Below are 17,061 nucleotides of genomic sequence, written 5' to 3'. Positions count from 1 at the left end.
ACACGTTTATGGCGTTATGCATCCATGACAAATAACACCACAAGAGAGGATTAACACACATAAATTAAGACACAAAAGTATATTTCAAAAAAGTATCCTAACTTGATAAAGCGCTGAATCATAGTAAAGGCTAGAAATATATACTCTAAAATTGTAGATGTTTTATTTGGAAGATGAGACTATGGGTAGTTTTTTTTTTTTTTTTTTTTCCATTTGTGTTGTCTCTGAATTTTCTGCAGAGTATGGCTACTTTTAAAATTAGAAACAAATTTTTACAAATAAATATATTCCTTATACTAAAGCAAACTAGCTTGTAAAAATCGTAATTACCATAAAACCTCACTAAAACTTATATGGCTTTGTTTTAGATTTTGAGGTAATCTAAGAATTTTGATTGGTCCTGGACTGATTTTACCAAACTCCAGGCAACCGATGGTATGTTTTATGAATAAATTTGTAATGTAAATGAAATTGTATCACAATTTATGAAGTAGGTCTTATAAACCTCATTTTACGGGTACAAAAAATGAAGTTTATAGAATAACTTGCTCACTATTTTACTGCTATTAAGTGGAGATTAGAATTTGACCTCCCTCAAGCCTTTCCTTTTATTAACAGTGTTGTACTGCCTAGCATTGTGTCCCTTCTCCCTAGGACACAGCTAAGAGATGTCCCCCTACTAACTACAGCGTGTCTGCACCAGCCAGGCACCAGTTTTCTGAATCTCGGTGCCAATGTCACGGCCTGACTGCTGGGGGGCCCTCCAGGACATCCCGAGTCGGGGCATCCGTACCTACACAACATCCATCACCACAGCTATAGGCTTTCCGTTTCTCACTTGAATAAGCCTAGAGCTGTAGTGTTGAAGAAGAAGTGTTCCCACGCTCGCTGAAACAGTAAGGAGACTTAAGTCTGTGGCACGAGGGGAGAGCACCAGGGCTCAGCTCTGAACACAGCAGACACTGCATGCGTAGCCTGCCAGCAGAAGCAAGGGGTCCATGAGAAACAAGGGGACGAGGCATTTGATCAGATCTTGAGGGGGAGGGAACATCCATCAAGAGTTGGGGTTTTCTCCAAACAGACTCAGCCAGGATGTACATGGAAGCCCGAGGTTGGGCCTAGTCGAGAGGAGGGCCCAGAAGAGCCTGGTTGAAATCTGGTCCAGGAGAGCGTCGTGGGTGGAGGTCCTCTGAAGCCTGGAGACCGAGCCAGGGGGCAGCCATGCCTGCTTCACATATTCACCTGGTGTGTGCATTCATACTCAGTACACACTGGGCCAACCCTGTCCTGTGTGCTGGGGTGGGGTCCGTATTCATTTCGTGGGGTTTGCTGTGTTGAAGGGGTTCCCGTATGTTTGTGTTTTGTAGGAAGGTGCGTGGGGAGGCAGAGATGCCGTGGAGGAGGCCACGGGAGGACCTCGCTGAGGGCCCAGGCCCCGCCAGCATGTTCCAGTGGAAGAGACATTATCTAAGATTTGGACATGAAGCCAGGGAAAAAGAGGACTGCATGTTTTTGTTTTGTCGCTGTCACATGGGCCACTGTTCAACAGAGTCACCACCAGCTGTTCAGTCTTCTCACCAAGTTAGCTCGCTGCCTTTGCTGGTTCCTCTTGATTAGAGCGCAGACGCTGATGGTACATGTTAATTTGTAGGTTTTTGTCTTGTAGAGATACAAATTATTTCTGTCTGATGAAAATAAACCCAAAGGTTTTAATTTCATTGCTCTGTAGGACTTTTTTTTTTTTTTTTAAGATTTTATTTATTCATGAGACAGAGAGAGGCAGAGACACAGGCAGAGGGAGAAGCAGGCTCCCTGCAGGGAGCCCGAAGTGGGACTCGATCCCAGGACCCCAGGATCACACCCTGAGCTGAAGGCAGTCAGTCAACCACTGAGCCCTACAGCCACAGGGGCCCCTGCTCTGTAGGACTTTAATCTGATTTGTCTGCAACTGGAAATAGCTTATGTGAGTCAGCTTCAGCTCTTGAGTGCCCTTTGCCAGCTTCCCATCCTGGGGGTGCCCGCGTTCATTTACATTGCGTGGGTTGTCTGTTAGCCTTTGGAAATGAGGCTTTGACACTGTTGCGTGCTGGGCGTGCTTTCAGGGGGCCAGTGCTGTTGCTCCTGATTGTCCTGCGAACACTGCTCTCTGCCCAGGAACTGCCCTCCCCACGCCATCCGTGGGCTGTGAGTCCATTTGTCCCTGTCTCCAGAGGGACTGTGGCCCCTTCCCTAGGTGGCAGACAAGTTGAAATGTCTGTGCTGAGGCACAGCACTCTTCATCTCTCTGAGTGTTCATCAGGTGAAAGATTGTGAACCAAGGAACTTCTGGACTTCTCTTCCTCTTTTCTCTACTTTCTCATTTTCCGGTAGCCCAGTGTGTTGGGGTTGGTCCAGCTGTGCAGAGGAAGCTGTTCCTGGAGTCAGGGCCCTGGATGCTTTGTTTCCCAAGCCAGTCTGTCAGCTACCTGAGGGCAGTGACCCTCCTTCCTGCTCTTTCTTTGCTGCAATCAGAGTCTGTAAACTTGTTAGTTCCTGATTTTTCCTTATACCCCTGCCCATCAATGCCTTCGTGTATTCATTCATTCATTCATTCATTCATTCATTCATTCATTCACAAGTACTTGCTGGGCCCCTGGCGTGCCCTACAGAGTGCTGGGTATTGGGGATGTGACGGATGGTGCCATTTGCCCCGAGGAGGCCCACACTAATGGAAGCCATTCCCACACTCCTCCCTAAGGGACATCTGTTTTCTTTCTATAAGCAACAACTATCTAAATAATGAAAATTGCATATATGCATTTATATGTATCTACATATTTGCAGTCATCTTTGAAACTACCTCTAAAGAATGAAAAACCTCAGTAAGGTTGACCCTTCAACAGCACAGAGGTTAGGAGACGCAGCCAGAAATCCACTAATAACTTCTGACCCCTCGAGAACTAACGGACTCCTAGCCTCCTGTTGACTGAAAGCATTACTGGTAACAGTCGGTTAAGTCCGTGTGTTACGTGTATTGTGTACCGTGTTCTTACGATAGAGTCAGTGGGGGAAAGGAAAACGCTGCCACCTCACAAGGAGGGGATAATACGCTGACAGTACTACACCCTGTGGAGGGAAATCCACATGTGAGGGGACCCAGAGTTCAAACCATCTTGTTTGAGGGTTAACTGTATATGTTCTTAGCAGTATTTTGGAGACCTTAAAATGATTCAAAAAGTTAATATCCACAGAACTTATTTTTTTAGGCGTTTCCTTTCACACCACACTGGGTGCATTGAGGGGTGGGTGCCGCGCGGGAGCGCCGGAAGGGGGAGGAAGGCGTCCCCCGGTGTCACAAGTTCCCAGGTCTTTGCTTATCCAAATTTTTCTTTGTAAATGCCATAGAAGAGCACATTGTAACGTAACATTCCTGAGGTAATTTGTGATTCAAAATGTGAGAAATTGGCAGTGTGAAAGAGGAAAAACCAGTACATGTTTAATTACAATAGTGAGCTTTTCACTGCTGGGTGGGAAAGGAGGAAAACATTTGAATAAAATCAAAGCAGAGGCTGAGCCTGACTTCTCCCAAAATAAAGAGGAGAGTGTTTTGAGCAACTCAATGTTGTCACTTGCAGTTTTAGTAGAAAAATGCTTGAAACAAAAATCCCTTTTTATCGGTGAGGGAAGGCAGCCAACCCAAATGTGGCGGAGCTGCCGCACAAATGGGAGCCCACGTCTGGGGGAGCTGCGGCTGGAGGCAGGTTTGTTTCGCTCCAGCTTTATCTTCACGTGTGACTCACCAGGAGGTCGCGCTGGCCAGGCGCTGGCACCCACGGGGCACCCCACGAAAGCCGCGGGGTCTCCTCCCCAGAGAGCTAGAGCCCAAGTCTGTAAGGTTTGCCTCTGGTCCGTTGGTCCGTGAAGCGCGAAGGCCGCGTGGGAGTGGCGGCCTGGAGTTGTGAAGCCTGAGCGGGGCTGCCTTTGCCGGTTGGACCCACCCTCGTTTGCGCCCCCGCGTCCTGTTTCCCGGCCTGTGCCACAGAAAACCCACCCGGCTTCAAACACAGTAACGTAGGGTCCACGCCGAGGCCCGGGCTGTAAAGCCACGTTGTGGTTGGGACGATCATGTTAGGAAGTCCAGTTTCTGCTTCAAAAACTCCTACTTGGTAGTGGTGCCAGGCTAAACGCTCTGCTCGTGATGCTCTACGGTGCTTTGGGGAATCTGGATTGTGTGTTCCCTTGTACTTAGTAACTTACCGACCAGGAGTTCTCTAAAGTTCAACATAAATGTGTGAAATTTATGTCCACTCCATGTTTATATATTTTTTAATATTAATGGCTATTAAACAGATAACTTCAGGTTTTTCAGGGGCCAGTTGTCCATTAACAGAGAGTCCTGTGTAAGGGTACCCTTCCTCAACAGTGTCTGCATTTGTGAGGTGGAGCTTATAGTTTTTGCCTGTCAAAGTTGTTTTAAAGACTGGAGACCAGGTGTTGAGTGCTGTATCGTAGGAAGCGAGCGCACCACGAAGCAGGAGCCCTCTGTGACGGATGCGTCCCCCGTCCCGAGCCTGGAGAGGCGTCCTGGGTTCTCCTGTAGCTGTCTAAGAGGGACTTTTTTGTTTGTTTTATCACTGGAAGCGAAGCCTGATGTGTCTTTCTGATTATTTACTCATTCATTCATTCATTCGAGACAGAGAGAGGCAGAGACCCAGGCAGAAGGAGAAGCAGGCTCCCTGCAGGGAGCCCGATGTGGGGACTCGATCCCAGGACCCGGGGTCATGCCCCGGGCCAAAGGCAAACACTCAACCACTGAGCCACCCAGGCGTCCCAAGCCTGATGAGTCTTACAGAAAACCAAAGGGAAAATCATAGGCCGTTAAGATCAAAGATGTCATCATGGAATTTTTTCTGACCAACAACAGATGTTATCAGCGACTAGAAAAATGTCTTGTATTACGCCTTTTATTATATATAGGATATCTTACTTATTGTATAAAGTACTTTGCTTAGGTTTCCCCCAGATTTTGAGTTCTCTTTCAACTATTTTGTATTTGCATTTCAGAGTGGGCAGTTATCCATTCAAAGTCAGTTACCAACTCACATGTCATAAAAATATGGCATTGTGAATGTTTATGTATTTTTCTTCTTGACACCTTTATTCAGGTGTACTTGATATACAGTAAACTGCAGTTTTTACAGTGTACCGTTTGACAAGGTTTTGCATATGTTCACCTGTCAGACTGCTGTAGGAAAGAGCATTACAGTTCAAAGCCAAGGACCAAGAAAGAATTCTTGAGATGTCTTTGGTGCAAAAAGGTAGTTTTATTAAGGCACGGGGGACAGGACTGTGGGCAGAAAGAGCTGCACTGGGGTCGTGAGGGGTGGCCCATTATTTATATACTTTCAAGTTGGGAGGGGTTAGGGAGAGCGTGAATCTCTAAGGAATTTGGAAGCAAGGTTTCCAGGACCATGGGGGGCTACTGTCTAATAAAACCTGAGTCATGAGACCCTTCAGATGTCTATCAGTGGGTCATATGCTTGGGGGGGGGGTAGAGATAAAAGAAGTTTCTAAAGGAATTTATTTTTTATTTTTTTATTTTTTTTAAAGATTTTATTTATTCATGATAGACACACACACACACACACACACACAGAGAGAGAGAGAGAGAGGGGCAGAGACATAGGCAGAGGGAAAAGCAGGCTCCATGCAGGGAGCCCAACGTGGGACTCGATCCCTGGTCTCCAGGATCACGCCCTGGGCCAAAGGCAGGCGCTAAACCGCTGCGCCACCCAGGGATCCCCTTCGAAAGGAATTTTTGTATGTTAGAGTAGACTCACAGGATCCTGGGGATCGGGCTAAGATTGCCAGTTGCCCTCAGCAGAGTACTAACATCCGGGCACCTGAGCTCCTAGAGGAAGGTCCCTCTGCCTGTTTCAAGGACGTGTCAATGGGCTGTGGTGGTAAGGACGTTTAATAATTTCTCTTCTACCTTTGTTTCCCTCATCATTCCCCTGTGAACAATTTTGACCCTTAAATCTTTAAGGTTGCTGAAGGGTGGAAGTTCTCATCTTTTGTAACCTCCTCCTGCTGAGTAGGGGTGTAGAGATGTCCCTGCCTGTGGGTCACCTTGGGTCAGTTGGGGCTTACCTACATAGGAGTTAGGACAGCAGAGGCAGCTGAGTCCACGGGAGACCGCACGTGTGGATCTTCCCCAGTGGAAAAGATCATTCTTTGGCTTGAAGTTAGGGCAGTGAAGGTGTCTTGGCACCAAGTGGAGACATGGAGAAAAGAGCAAAACGTGATTAGAATAACAAAGAGAAAAAGCAGCCCAAATAAGAGTCCTTTGATAGTTGACAAAAATCCTTTACCAGTCCAGGAGTTTAACCAATCATTAAAGGAAAGAAAGAGATTGTTTAAAGCACGAATTTGAGAATTCATGTCAGAAACCCAGAAATCTTTTGTGGTAATCTGGACCGTATATACAGCGCTCTGTTGTTAGGCCAGCACACACTCCACCTTGTGTAGCAGTTAACACATCTAATGCCATGCTGTTTTGTAGAGGATCACTTAGGGCCTTGACCATGGCCTCCTTGAACTGCAGTCAAGGTATTAAGGACAATTTGGTTTTGGAGGGCCATCTTTTGAATTTATGTAATAAAAGATGGTCTGTTGTCACTTTGTAGGGACCAAGAGAGTCCAAATCTAGGGACAATTTCTCTTAGCAAAGTTTTTTGTCACCTCCTGTGGCCTTTTTACCCAAATCACTACCCTGGTATAAACCCTGTATTACCTTCCATTGGGTACAGAGTTTTTTTCTCATTACTAACAAGCCAGTCTTGTGCATTTCTTGGTCCGACTAAACTGGACTTAGGGACTTCATTGGAGTTAAGACTGATAAAATACTTAATATTTGTTTATTTTGCTCTGACTGCTTGGCTGCACAGTCTACTGAATGGTTTCCTTTAGGTTCTAAGGTCTTATCCTCTGATGTCCTTTGAATTACAGCTACCTCCTTAGATAGGTATTGGGCCTCAAGAAGAGTAGTAATCTGGCTCATATTTGATTGGAGAGCTATGGCTTGATGTTAATTCCCTTTCTTCCAAATTGCTCTGTGGGCATGTAGGACTAGGAAAGCATATTTGGAGTCAGTACAAATATTAATTTTTAAGGCTTTGGCAATTGGAAAGCACGAGTGAGCTCTATAGCATACCCAGCTTTTCTCGCTCCCTTTTCCATGACAACACTGTTGCCATCAGTAAACCAGCTGTCATCTGCAGTTTTGATAGGGGAAGCTTTTACATCTGGTCGACTAGAATGCACAAGATTAATAGAGCACTCTGAACAGTTGTGTTCTATGGAAGTATGATGCTCAGGTCCACACAGAAGGGTAGCTGGGTTAAAGTTTGACAGTTTTTTTTTTTTTTTTTTTTTAAGATTTTATTTATTGAGTCATGACAGACACACACAGAGAGAGGCAGAGACACAGGCAGAGGGAGAAATAGGCTCCCTGCTGGGAGCCCGATGTGGGACCCAATCCCGGGACTCCAGGATCACGCCCTGGGCCAAAGGCAGATGCTCAACCGCTGAGCCACCCAGGAGTCCCTAAAGTTTGACAGATTTTAAGTATATTTCAGGCATATCTATAAGTATAGCCTGTTATTTAATAAGTCGGCCTCCTGTCATCTGTCATCTGTTGGTGGTCTTTGGTCTCTAAGACATGACACTTTGGACCTGATGTGAAGTCATTACAGTCAGGGATTGTTCCGGAGTGAGCTTTGAGGCTCTTTTTACCTGGAGGGCTGCTATGTGCTTGGCTAAATCCTTTGCCTGGAATTGTACATTAATAGAGGTGGCTTCTGGGATAAATAATCACTTTGAGGGCTGAAACCATCAGGAAGCCCTCTTTGTTTGAGGTCCAGCCATAACAATGTCCTAATTATAAGGAATCGCTGGCAAGTGAGAGATGACTGAGATGACTTGACTCAGGAGATAAGGACACTTGTCCCAAGTGCATCATCCAGTCCAATCATAAAGAAAGTGGGACCATCTGCTATCTCCATAAGCCCATAGTTTACCCCATAGACTGAAGTACGCCCTGGCTTTTTAGGAGTGATGGTGTCACCCCAGCCACAGGGAATCAGTTGGGGTGCTAGCTGGGTTATAGAATTGTGGGGGAATCAATCCCACTTTTCAGCTGTTCAAATAAGCCCGTGGGGTCCTCTTAGGATCCCAAAAGAATAACAAGCAGGGAGATTGTCTATATGAGCTATTGTAGCAGTTTTTCTGAAGTTTACCTCCAGTTGTGTGGCTCAGGCAAACATCATTCAAAGACAACTAGGATTTGATATCCACAAAGATGGGCTATTGAAACATAATTTTTCTCTCTAAAATAACCCTAATTTCCAGAGATAGCCAAATCAGGACTACTTTATTTGAAAAATAAATCCAGTTTTAACAAATTTGGCCTAATTATTTACATAAAGCTCAGCAAGAATAATGATTGATCATATAGATCCTTTAGAATCTGCTTTGCTGGAACTTTCATAAGGAATCTGTAGGCTGAACTTTTAGTAGCTTCTCCACGCCAGAAGCCAAGCCCAGTACTTGCCACCAGACCCTGCAGTACCTGCAGACGTGAGCAGATTGCTCTTCACGAGGTCCCCAAGGTATCCTGGGGTTCCTGTACCTGCCGGGAAGTGACATTCTCTACTCACCTGATGAGGCTTCAGGGAACTCTGTAACCAGGTATCAGGCCAATAGTTCCATGCGGCTTTATGGCTCCAGGTTTCATAAAGTCCACCTCAGTTCCTGATGGCCGTCTGGTCATATCCGAGTCTATGCTTGTCTCTCTCAGATACGATATTCCAGTCAAAGCCTTGGTAAAATAACCAGTGTTTCCGAGGGTGTCCTGTTACAAGGAGAACAGGTTCTTAGTAAAGTTATGCAGCTGACCATGGTCGCCATGGAAGAAGGAATGCTCACCGAGACCTGTTGAATTTCAGGGGGTCCAGGTAGAGAGAAAAGTTAAATGCTTCAATTTGTTCATAAATGCATGCTTTATCACATTTCTATAGTCATAGTAATCTTAAGAGAAGGTTTCCTTAACCCAGGAGAGCAAACATGAGAAAACCAGCGGTGTTTCAAATAAGAGTCATAACTCTTAATCATCTTTTAGGTCATTTAGTCCCATGTTATTGATTCTTGTTCAGGCTTTTGTTTTAATATTTTATTTATTTATTCATGAAAGACACAGAGGCAGAGACACAGGCAGAGGGAGAAGCAGGCTCCCTGCGGGGAGCCCTATGGACTCGATCCTAGGACCCTGGGGTCACGCCCTGAGCCAAAGGCAGATGCTCAACCATCCTGAGCACCCTGAGCACCCTGAGCCACCCGGGAGTCCCTGTTGTTCAGTTTGAATGCAGCTTTACTTAGTTCTGGAAATTCTTACCCATTTCAGTTTTATGATCTTAAAGATATTGAATACCTGTAATTTGTCCTAAAAATCCTTTTAGTGGATCTTCTTGAAGATGAAACTCATTTTGCAAGAGAATAAGAACAATTAGAAATGACAAAAACTCAGAAATGGGCCTTGTTAATGATCTGAGCTCATTATGATGCCGCTGACTAGGAAACAGTTATTTCTGTGACCCCTAACACTTCAATAGCCAGCCTATCAAGTGATCACCTTATACCTGAAGGTAGCATACCAAACACACAAGCCTGATTAGTAAACTGAAACTTTGTTTACGATTTAAATCTTGGAGAAGTCTGTTAAAACCTTGGAAAGTTTTAAAGCACATGCCTAAATAGGGTTAGTGATGTTAAAGACCCGATAAAGGCAAAATGTAGAAACTGGTTTTTCTGGGCAGGCAAAGAGAAAACAACTATTTACGTTTTCTTATCAAGAGTAGACCAACAATTCAAGAGAACTTGTCTTTTTGAGCAGAGAGAAAGCTGACTTTCAGTCTTCTAACCCTTATACTTTAAAATCCATTCACTTCAGCCTTAGCCCATCCTGACCACACCTAAAATTCCTTTCCACGGATTTCCCTTCACAAACCTTCCTCAACTTTCCTTTGCATTCAGAATTTATCCCACACCATCCCATACCCATTTCTTTCCAGTCAGTCTGATTTAGGACAAAATTGCTTTCTTTTACTTCAACAAAAATACATTCCCATTTCTTATATCTTTCTTATACACAGAGCTGCTTCCCTTATTCCCATCAGTCTTAATTACATTTAGCAGAATTTTAACTCTTAGAAACTTTGGTCTAGGGGATCCCTGGGTGGCTCAGCGGTTTAGTGCCTGTCTTGAGCCCAGGGCCTGATCCTGGAGACCCGGGATCGAGTCCCACATCGGGCTCCCTGCATGGAGCCTGCTTCTCCCTCTGCCTGTGTCTCTGCCCCCCTCTCTCTTTTTCTCTTTGTGTCTTTCATGAATAAATAAATAAAATCTTAAAAAAAAAAAAAAAGAAAAAAGAAACCTTGGTCTCCAGTGAAAACTAAATAGTAACCAGTTGTGACCTGTTGTGAACTGTCACACCAGAACTCTCAGGCGCCAAATTTTATGAACAGGTTAAGCACAAAGCATGTTTACCAGCAGATTCCAGCATCCTTAGTTCCTTTGCAGTAAGACGTCAAAAGCACAAACTGACGTCCAGTAATCAATGCTCCAGCACCTTATCCCATTTGGAAAAGACCTAGATGTCCAAAGACTTTAATCCCACTTACCATCTAAGCAAAACTTTAAGGTTTCAGGTTACCAAAGACTTTGAAAGGTATCTTAATAATTACCCATGAAGACTTTGAGACAATTAACCATATTTTTAGTCATCTTTTTACTAACAAAATGCAACAGAGATCACATGAGCTTATTTGATCTTCAGCAAACCTCAGTAGAATAAGTTTCACATTTAGTGCTGATAACTTTAAAGACACGTCTATCTTGATTAAACCAACAGTTAGTTTAAAGACCAAATTATTTCCACCTGAATCCTCCCCATTGTCAGTTTTTACCTGAGACACTGGTGGGGAATTCTGACATGGGCAGTGTTAAGTCCGGGGGGTGCTCTTCTTGCTGCTGGACAGTGAGGGGCGAAGGACCGAGGATGGACTAGAAGCCAGCTATGCAGGCCACACCGGGGGCTGCTGCGGGAACGGGGGGTGAGGGGGAGGCAGAGGAGGCCCGGTGCTGCCAGAAGGCAGAGAAAGGGTTCCTGGTTCTAGAGCTCCTCAGCTCCGTACTTTCCTGCCGATAAGGGGGAGTAGGCAGTCCATGCCAGGCCAGAGAAGACCGGGAGTTTGGGCAGCTGCCGGAATATTCCTTACAGCCCCCATCCCGAGGTAGACCAACCACAGTTGGCTCCAGTTACAGCCCTGAACCTGGGACGTGAATGAGGGAGCAGCCCCCACATCTGTTAGGAGGAGAGACAGTGTGGGAGTCCCCTTCATCTGGAATGGAAACAGGATGGCCTGTTGCCTCCAGGAGTTTACTGGGAGGAGGCCTCCTGAGATAATTATCCAGTGTGTCGGGAGGGAGTTTAGCCAGACACGTTTGGGCAAACCCATTCTGCCCTGTTGCCCACAGAGATCTGACGACAGATCCTCCCGAGGCCAAGTCGTGTTACAGGTCATCGGTCCTTTCCTAAACTTGGCAATCCTAATTGTTTCCAGTGGTTAAAAGGCATCCCAAGGAAGAGTCCTGCTGAGGCCAAGCCCCCAGAGAAGGAGGGGGGGGTCTATCACCACAATCCCTCGACTCCCAGGTGGCGTCCCTTGCAGGATATGTCAGAGTTTCCATGTGTCCAGAGTGACTGGAGCATCCCTCAGAATCCCAACGATCACCATCCTGCCTACCATGAAGGAGGATGTCGGCATCCCTCTCCCTCCCTGTCGCATCCTAGGCTGCCATGGTGCCTGGGGGATGGACTGACACACTGCTGTGTCGTCCCATGCCCTGAAGGCTGCGTTATTGCCCGTTTTAACCATGGAAAACACTAGGGAAGTTTTAAGACGGGAAATTACCCAATTTTGTAGCTTACGTAGTTAGCAGAGGACATCAACAGAAAACGGTAGAGAGAAATCCGTCATGGTCTAAGCGACATTCCAACACATGTAGTCTTTATAGCCAACTTCCCTAAGAATTGGTCCCTGGCTGGGTTTTAATTCCATCGGGTACTGGTTTCGGCTGGCTCCCAGTGGAGGTCCCGCGGCCTGAAGGAGCTAAACCGAGCATGTGGAGGGGGTCGCATTAGATCCGTCAGGAGGGAACCTCACACCATCCTGCTGGCTTGGTGGCTGTCCCGTGCCCAAGACAGACTACTCTGTAGAAGGACAGGAGTACAGAGAGAGCATCAAGTTTCTGGGTCTTATTACCATCCCGGCCGGGGAACTAACTTCTAGCCCAAAGGCAGGCTTTGTCCCCATAGAGGAGCCATGGCTAGAGGATCGCCGCACCATCAGCGTGAAAGTGTTCCAGTAAGACCATACTCCTCCTCGGGCCCCTGGTATGAGAGTAAAGGAAGAGGAGAGGAAGTACCCAGTTTGCACCACGGTGCAGAGTCCGGATGTGACTCTGGACTCAAAGCCCCACCTTGGGCGCCATATAGATTTAGTTAAGAACATTAGGGTTTGAAGCCAACAGCCAAGAAAGAATTCTTGAGACATCGTTGGTACAAAAAGGTGGTTTTATTAAAGCGCAGGGACAGGACCGTGGGCAGAAAGAGCTGTAGTGGGGCCATGAGAGGTGGCCCATTATACTTGAGAGGCGGTTAGGGAGAGTGTAGGTCTCTCAGTTTTGGAAGCAAGGTTTCCAGGACCTTGAGGGGCTAGCTATTGTTGGGAAGAGGTCATTTATTACCACCTAATAAAACCTGAGTCCTGAGACCCTTCAAATCTTGGGGGGTTTAGAGATAAAGGAAGTTTCTTTTTTTTTTTTTTTAATTTTTTAAAATTTTTATTTATTTATGATAGTCACAGAGAGAGAGAGAGAGAGAGAGGCAGAGACATAGGCAGAGGGAAAAGCAGGCTCCATGCACCGGGAGCCTGATGTGGGACTCGATCCCGGGTCTCCAGGATCGCGCCCTGGGCCAAAGGCAGGCGCTAAACCGCTGCGCCACCCAGGGTTCCCATAAAGGAAGTTTCTAAAGGAATTTTTTTATGTTAGAGTAGACTCACCAGGGTCCTGGGGGTCGGGCTAGATTGCCAGTTGCCCTCAGCAGAGTATTAACATCCAGGCAGCTGAGCTCCGAGAGGAAGGTCCCTCTGCCTGTTTCAAGGACGTGTCCGTGGGCTGTAGGTGGTAAGGACGTTTAATAATTTCTCTTCTGCCTTTGTTTCCTCCATCAAAATCATTATCACAATTAAGTAGTGAACATATACATCACCCCAGAAGTTTCCATTGTGTAAGTCCCTCCTGCTGCCTGCCCCGCACCAGATCTCACTGCCCGCTCTCTGCTGCTACAGATTAGCCCTCCTCCGTGAACCAGAATTTCATACAAATGGGCTCTTTGGTGTGTATGCCTGTTTGGTCTGGCTTCTTTCACTCAGCAAAATTATTTTGAGAAACATAGACATTGCATGTATCTATATGGGTTTTAGGTTTTCAAAATTAATCCTACCTGAGTTCCTAGATGGGAAATATTACTTCTTTGAAAACTATTAGCCTTGTTTTTTAATTTGGTTGAGAAATCCTTGAATAATAGTCTAAATACAAATCTTAGCAGATTACTACACTGAGCGGCCCTCGTGAAGGCGGGCTCCAGTGACTCGCACTTTGGTAAAGTACCTCTTCGTCTTCAACACTGTTCAGGCTCCTAACCAGTAGGCCATGCTCCGTATCTTAGTTACCGGAGTGTTTTGAAAGTAGAGAGTGAATGTTGAATCTTGTCTTGTGTCTTCTTTAAGAGGTGTTGTATATCTAGTGGTCCTGCCATAATTACTAATTTATTTTTCTTTCCAGATCCTTTCCAGGAGTTCAGTTATGGGCGTGAGAGGTTTGCAGGGGTTCGTGGGCAGCACCTGCCCACATATATGTACAGTAGTGAACTTCAAAGAATTGGCGGAGCACCACCGAAACCAGCACCCCGGCTGTACGCCGACCATAGTGGTTGATGCCATGTGTTGTCTCAGATACTGGTATACTCCTGAATCTTGGATCTGCGGTGGCCAGTGGCGGGAATATTTTTCTTCTTTGCGGGATTTTGTTAAGACTTTTACCACTGTTGGCATCAAGTTGATATTCTTCTTTGATGGCATGGTGGAGCAGGAGAAGAGAGATGAATGGGTAAAACGAAGACTCAAGAACAATAGGGAAATTTCCAGGATTTTCCATTATATCAAATCGCACAAGGAGCAACCGGGCAGAAACATGTTCTTCATCCCATCGGGGCTGGCCATCTTTACACGATTTGCTTTGAAGGCCTTGGGTCAGGAAACTCTGTGTTCCTTACAGGAGGCCGACTATGAGGTGGCATCTTACGGCTTCCAGAATAACTGTCTTGGGATTCTTGGAGAAGACACTGACTACTTGATTTATGATACTTGTCCCTACTTTTCAATTGGTGATCTCTGCCTGGAGAGTCTCAGTACTGTCATGCTCTGTAGAAAGAAGCTCTGTGAGAGTCTGAATATCAACGTGGCAGACCTTCCTCTTCTGGCCTGCCTACTTGGCAATGACATAATCCCAGAGGGCATGTTTGAGAGCTTTCGGTACAAGTGCTTGTCTTCCTATACCTCTGTAAAGGAGAATTTTGACAAAAAAGGTAACATTATCTTAGCTGTTGCAGACCATATATCTAAAGTTCTTCACTCGCATCAAGGTGAGAAAAAGCTAGAAGACATGTTACCTTTGGGACCAAACAAAGCTCTTTTTTATAAGGGTGTGGCATCATATCTTTTGCCAGGACAGAAATCTCCATGGTTTTTCCAAAAACCCAAGAGTTTAATATCTTTGGGCAAGCAGGTGGTATCGATGAGTTCAGACCCTGAATGCAAGCAAGGAGTTCCAATGTGTATAGACTATGGATCCCAGCAAGGACTTCCCATGTGTACAGATCCTGAATCCAACCAGGGATTTACAGATCCTGAATCCAACCAGGGATTTCCCATGTGTACACCTCCTAAATCCAATCAAGGAATTCCCATGTGTACCCCTCCTGAATCCAAGCAAGCAGTTCCCATGTGCACAGACCCTGAATCCAAGCAAGAAGTTCCCATGTGCACAGACCCTGAATCCAAGCAAGAAGTTCCCATGTGCACAGAACCTGAATCCAAGCAAGAAGTCCCCATGTGTACACCTCCTGAATCCAGGCAAGGAGTTCCTATGTGCACAGACCCTGAATCTAGGCAAGGAGTTCCTGTGTGCACAGACCCTGAATCCAGGCAAGGAGTTCCTATGTGCACAGACCCTGAATCCAGGCAAGGAGTCTCCATGTGCACAGACCCTGAATCCAAGCAAGGAGTCCCCATGTATACAGACCCTGAATTTAAGCAAGGAATCCCCATGTATACAGATCCTGAATTTAAGCAAGGAGTCCCCATGTGTACAGATTCTAAATCCAAGCAAGGAATTCCCATTTATATAGATCCTGAATCCAAGCAAGGAGTTCCCATGTGCACAGACCCTGAAATCAAGCAAAAATTACCTCCAGGGGCAGACCCTGAATTTAAGCTAGAAGCACTCATGTGTACAAACCCTGCAATTAAAGAAGACCTCGTGAATATGGAGCCTGAAGTCAAACAAGTAACCCTGGTTTCAGACCCTGACATACTAAAGGTATGTAGATGTGCCCACCCCAACCTGGGGGTTGATTGGTATCATGATTGAAAATCTACCCATTATGGATTTGCCAGTGAATATTTATTGACTGTCGCAGTTAAGGCACCGTGGGGACACAATAGGACCCCTGGCAGTGTGTTAGGAAGTATGACCTAGTGCCCTGGGAGTTCACATTATAAAGTGTGTTTGATACTCTGCATGCCTGTTGTGGAAGAGAGCTCTCAGAATTGGAAGAGAGTGAGCAGTGAGGGTTACACACAGGGAGGAGTTCCTGGAGAGCTAAAGTCCGCCAGACCTTCACGGGAGCTGCAGTTTGTAACAGGCAAATTGTTGTTGCTTGGGGCTTGTGGTAGAGCAGGAGGCTGAAGCATGGGGTCTGAGGGGAGACCTGGGAGAGAGGTTGGAAAATGTGGAGTGAGGCAGACTGCAAAGATTTCTGTGCCCCAGCAGCAGGAGGGCCTTCATCCTGAAAGAGATGCAGAGCCTTGGGAGGTTTTTATGGAGGGCTCCTGTTTATAAGCCCCGTTACGTGTGAGGTTCTGTGCTGGGTGGGTCCCCACACGCCTCAGGTGCTCCTGACAGTGTCCCCATCTTCCATCCAGTCATGCAAGGTACAAACCTGGGAATTCTCTCTCCGTGTTTTATGACTGTCCTCTCCTTGTCTTATTATTTGTACCTGTTCAGTTAGTCCCACCGCCCTAGTGTAAGCTCTTTTCTGGATTACTCAGGAATCTCTGACCACTCTTCTGCATAGACTTTTTGCCCCTTCCAATCCACTTGTCATGTTGCGTGCAGAACTAATGCCCTTTGTTGTGTTCCATAGCTCTCCCAGGAATAGAGACAGTCGCCTTAGGCAGGCTGTGGCCTGCCATGCCCTCACCACTGCCACCTCTCCAGGTGGCCAGTCCCTTGTCTGTCATGGCCCCAGAGGTACTCTCCTGCCCCCTGGAAGCCTCCCCTGCCCCTATGCGAGTCTTTTCTGTCACAGTTGGCTGGTCACCCGCTCAGAGATGGCCCCTGACCATCCATGGTGTAGTGCCTGTGGTGGCGCACGTCTCACGGGGATGTCCTGCTGGGGACGGTGCTGTGAGGACACAATCTTATTTGTTTTGGTCACTGCTGAGCCCCTTTTTCCTGCACACTGTGTCTCACAATAGTTGCTCACCGAATCTTGAAGGTGGTATTCCCTTTCTCGTGTATCTTTGGGGCCTCTTCTTTAGCGACTTCTTCCTCCCTCCTGCACGATGACATGGGTTCTCCTGTCTTGAAAAGTCTTTCGCCTCTTTCTCTATTGCATAC

General features: G+C 46.3%; 1 protein-coding gene across 13 annotated transcripts in view; it reads left to right on the top strand.

Annotated features, from left to right (window-relative positions):
* The window catches only part of FAM120B (family with sequence similarity 120 member B), a 90,339-nt gene that overhangs the window by 4,778 nt on the left and 68,500 nt on the right, over positions 1 to 17,061 (top strand). For 5 of the 13 annotated variants that reach the window (XR_012033631.1, XM_072831650.1, XM_072831656.1 and 2 more), the window contains exons 2-4: positions 1,082 to 1,245; positions 1,368 to 1,633; positions 13,945 to 15,759. The exons of 2 other annotated variants lie outside the window; for them this stretch is intronic. Coding sequence is in view for 10 of the 11 variants with exons in the window: in XM_072831650.1 (XP_072687751.1) it covers positions 1,481 to 1,633; positions 13,945 to 15,759 (1,968 nt within the window). In the remaining variant the exon portion in view is untranslated. Of the gene's footprint in view, positions 1 to 473; positions 897 to 1,081; positions 1,246 to 1,367; positions 1,634 to 13,944; positions 15,760 to 17,061 lie in introns of those variants that run through there. 6 more of the 13 variants (XM_072831655.1, XM_072831661.1, XM_072831659.1 and 3 more) reach the window with 3 other exon arrangements.

The sequence above is a fragment of the Canis lupus genome, chromosome 7 (assembly GCF_048164855.1).
Source record: "Canis lupus baileyi chromosome 7, mCanLup2.hap1, whole genome shotgun sequence".
Classification (NCBI taxonomy): domain Eukaryota; kingdom Metazoa; phylum Chordata; class Mammalia; order Carnivora; family Canidae; genus Canis; species Canis lupus.
This window is presented reverse-complemented; position numbering and strand designations above follow the sequence as displayed.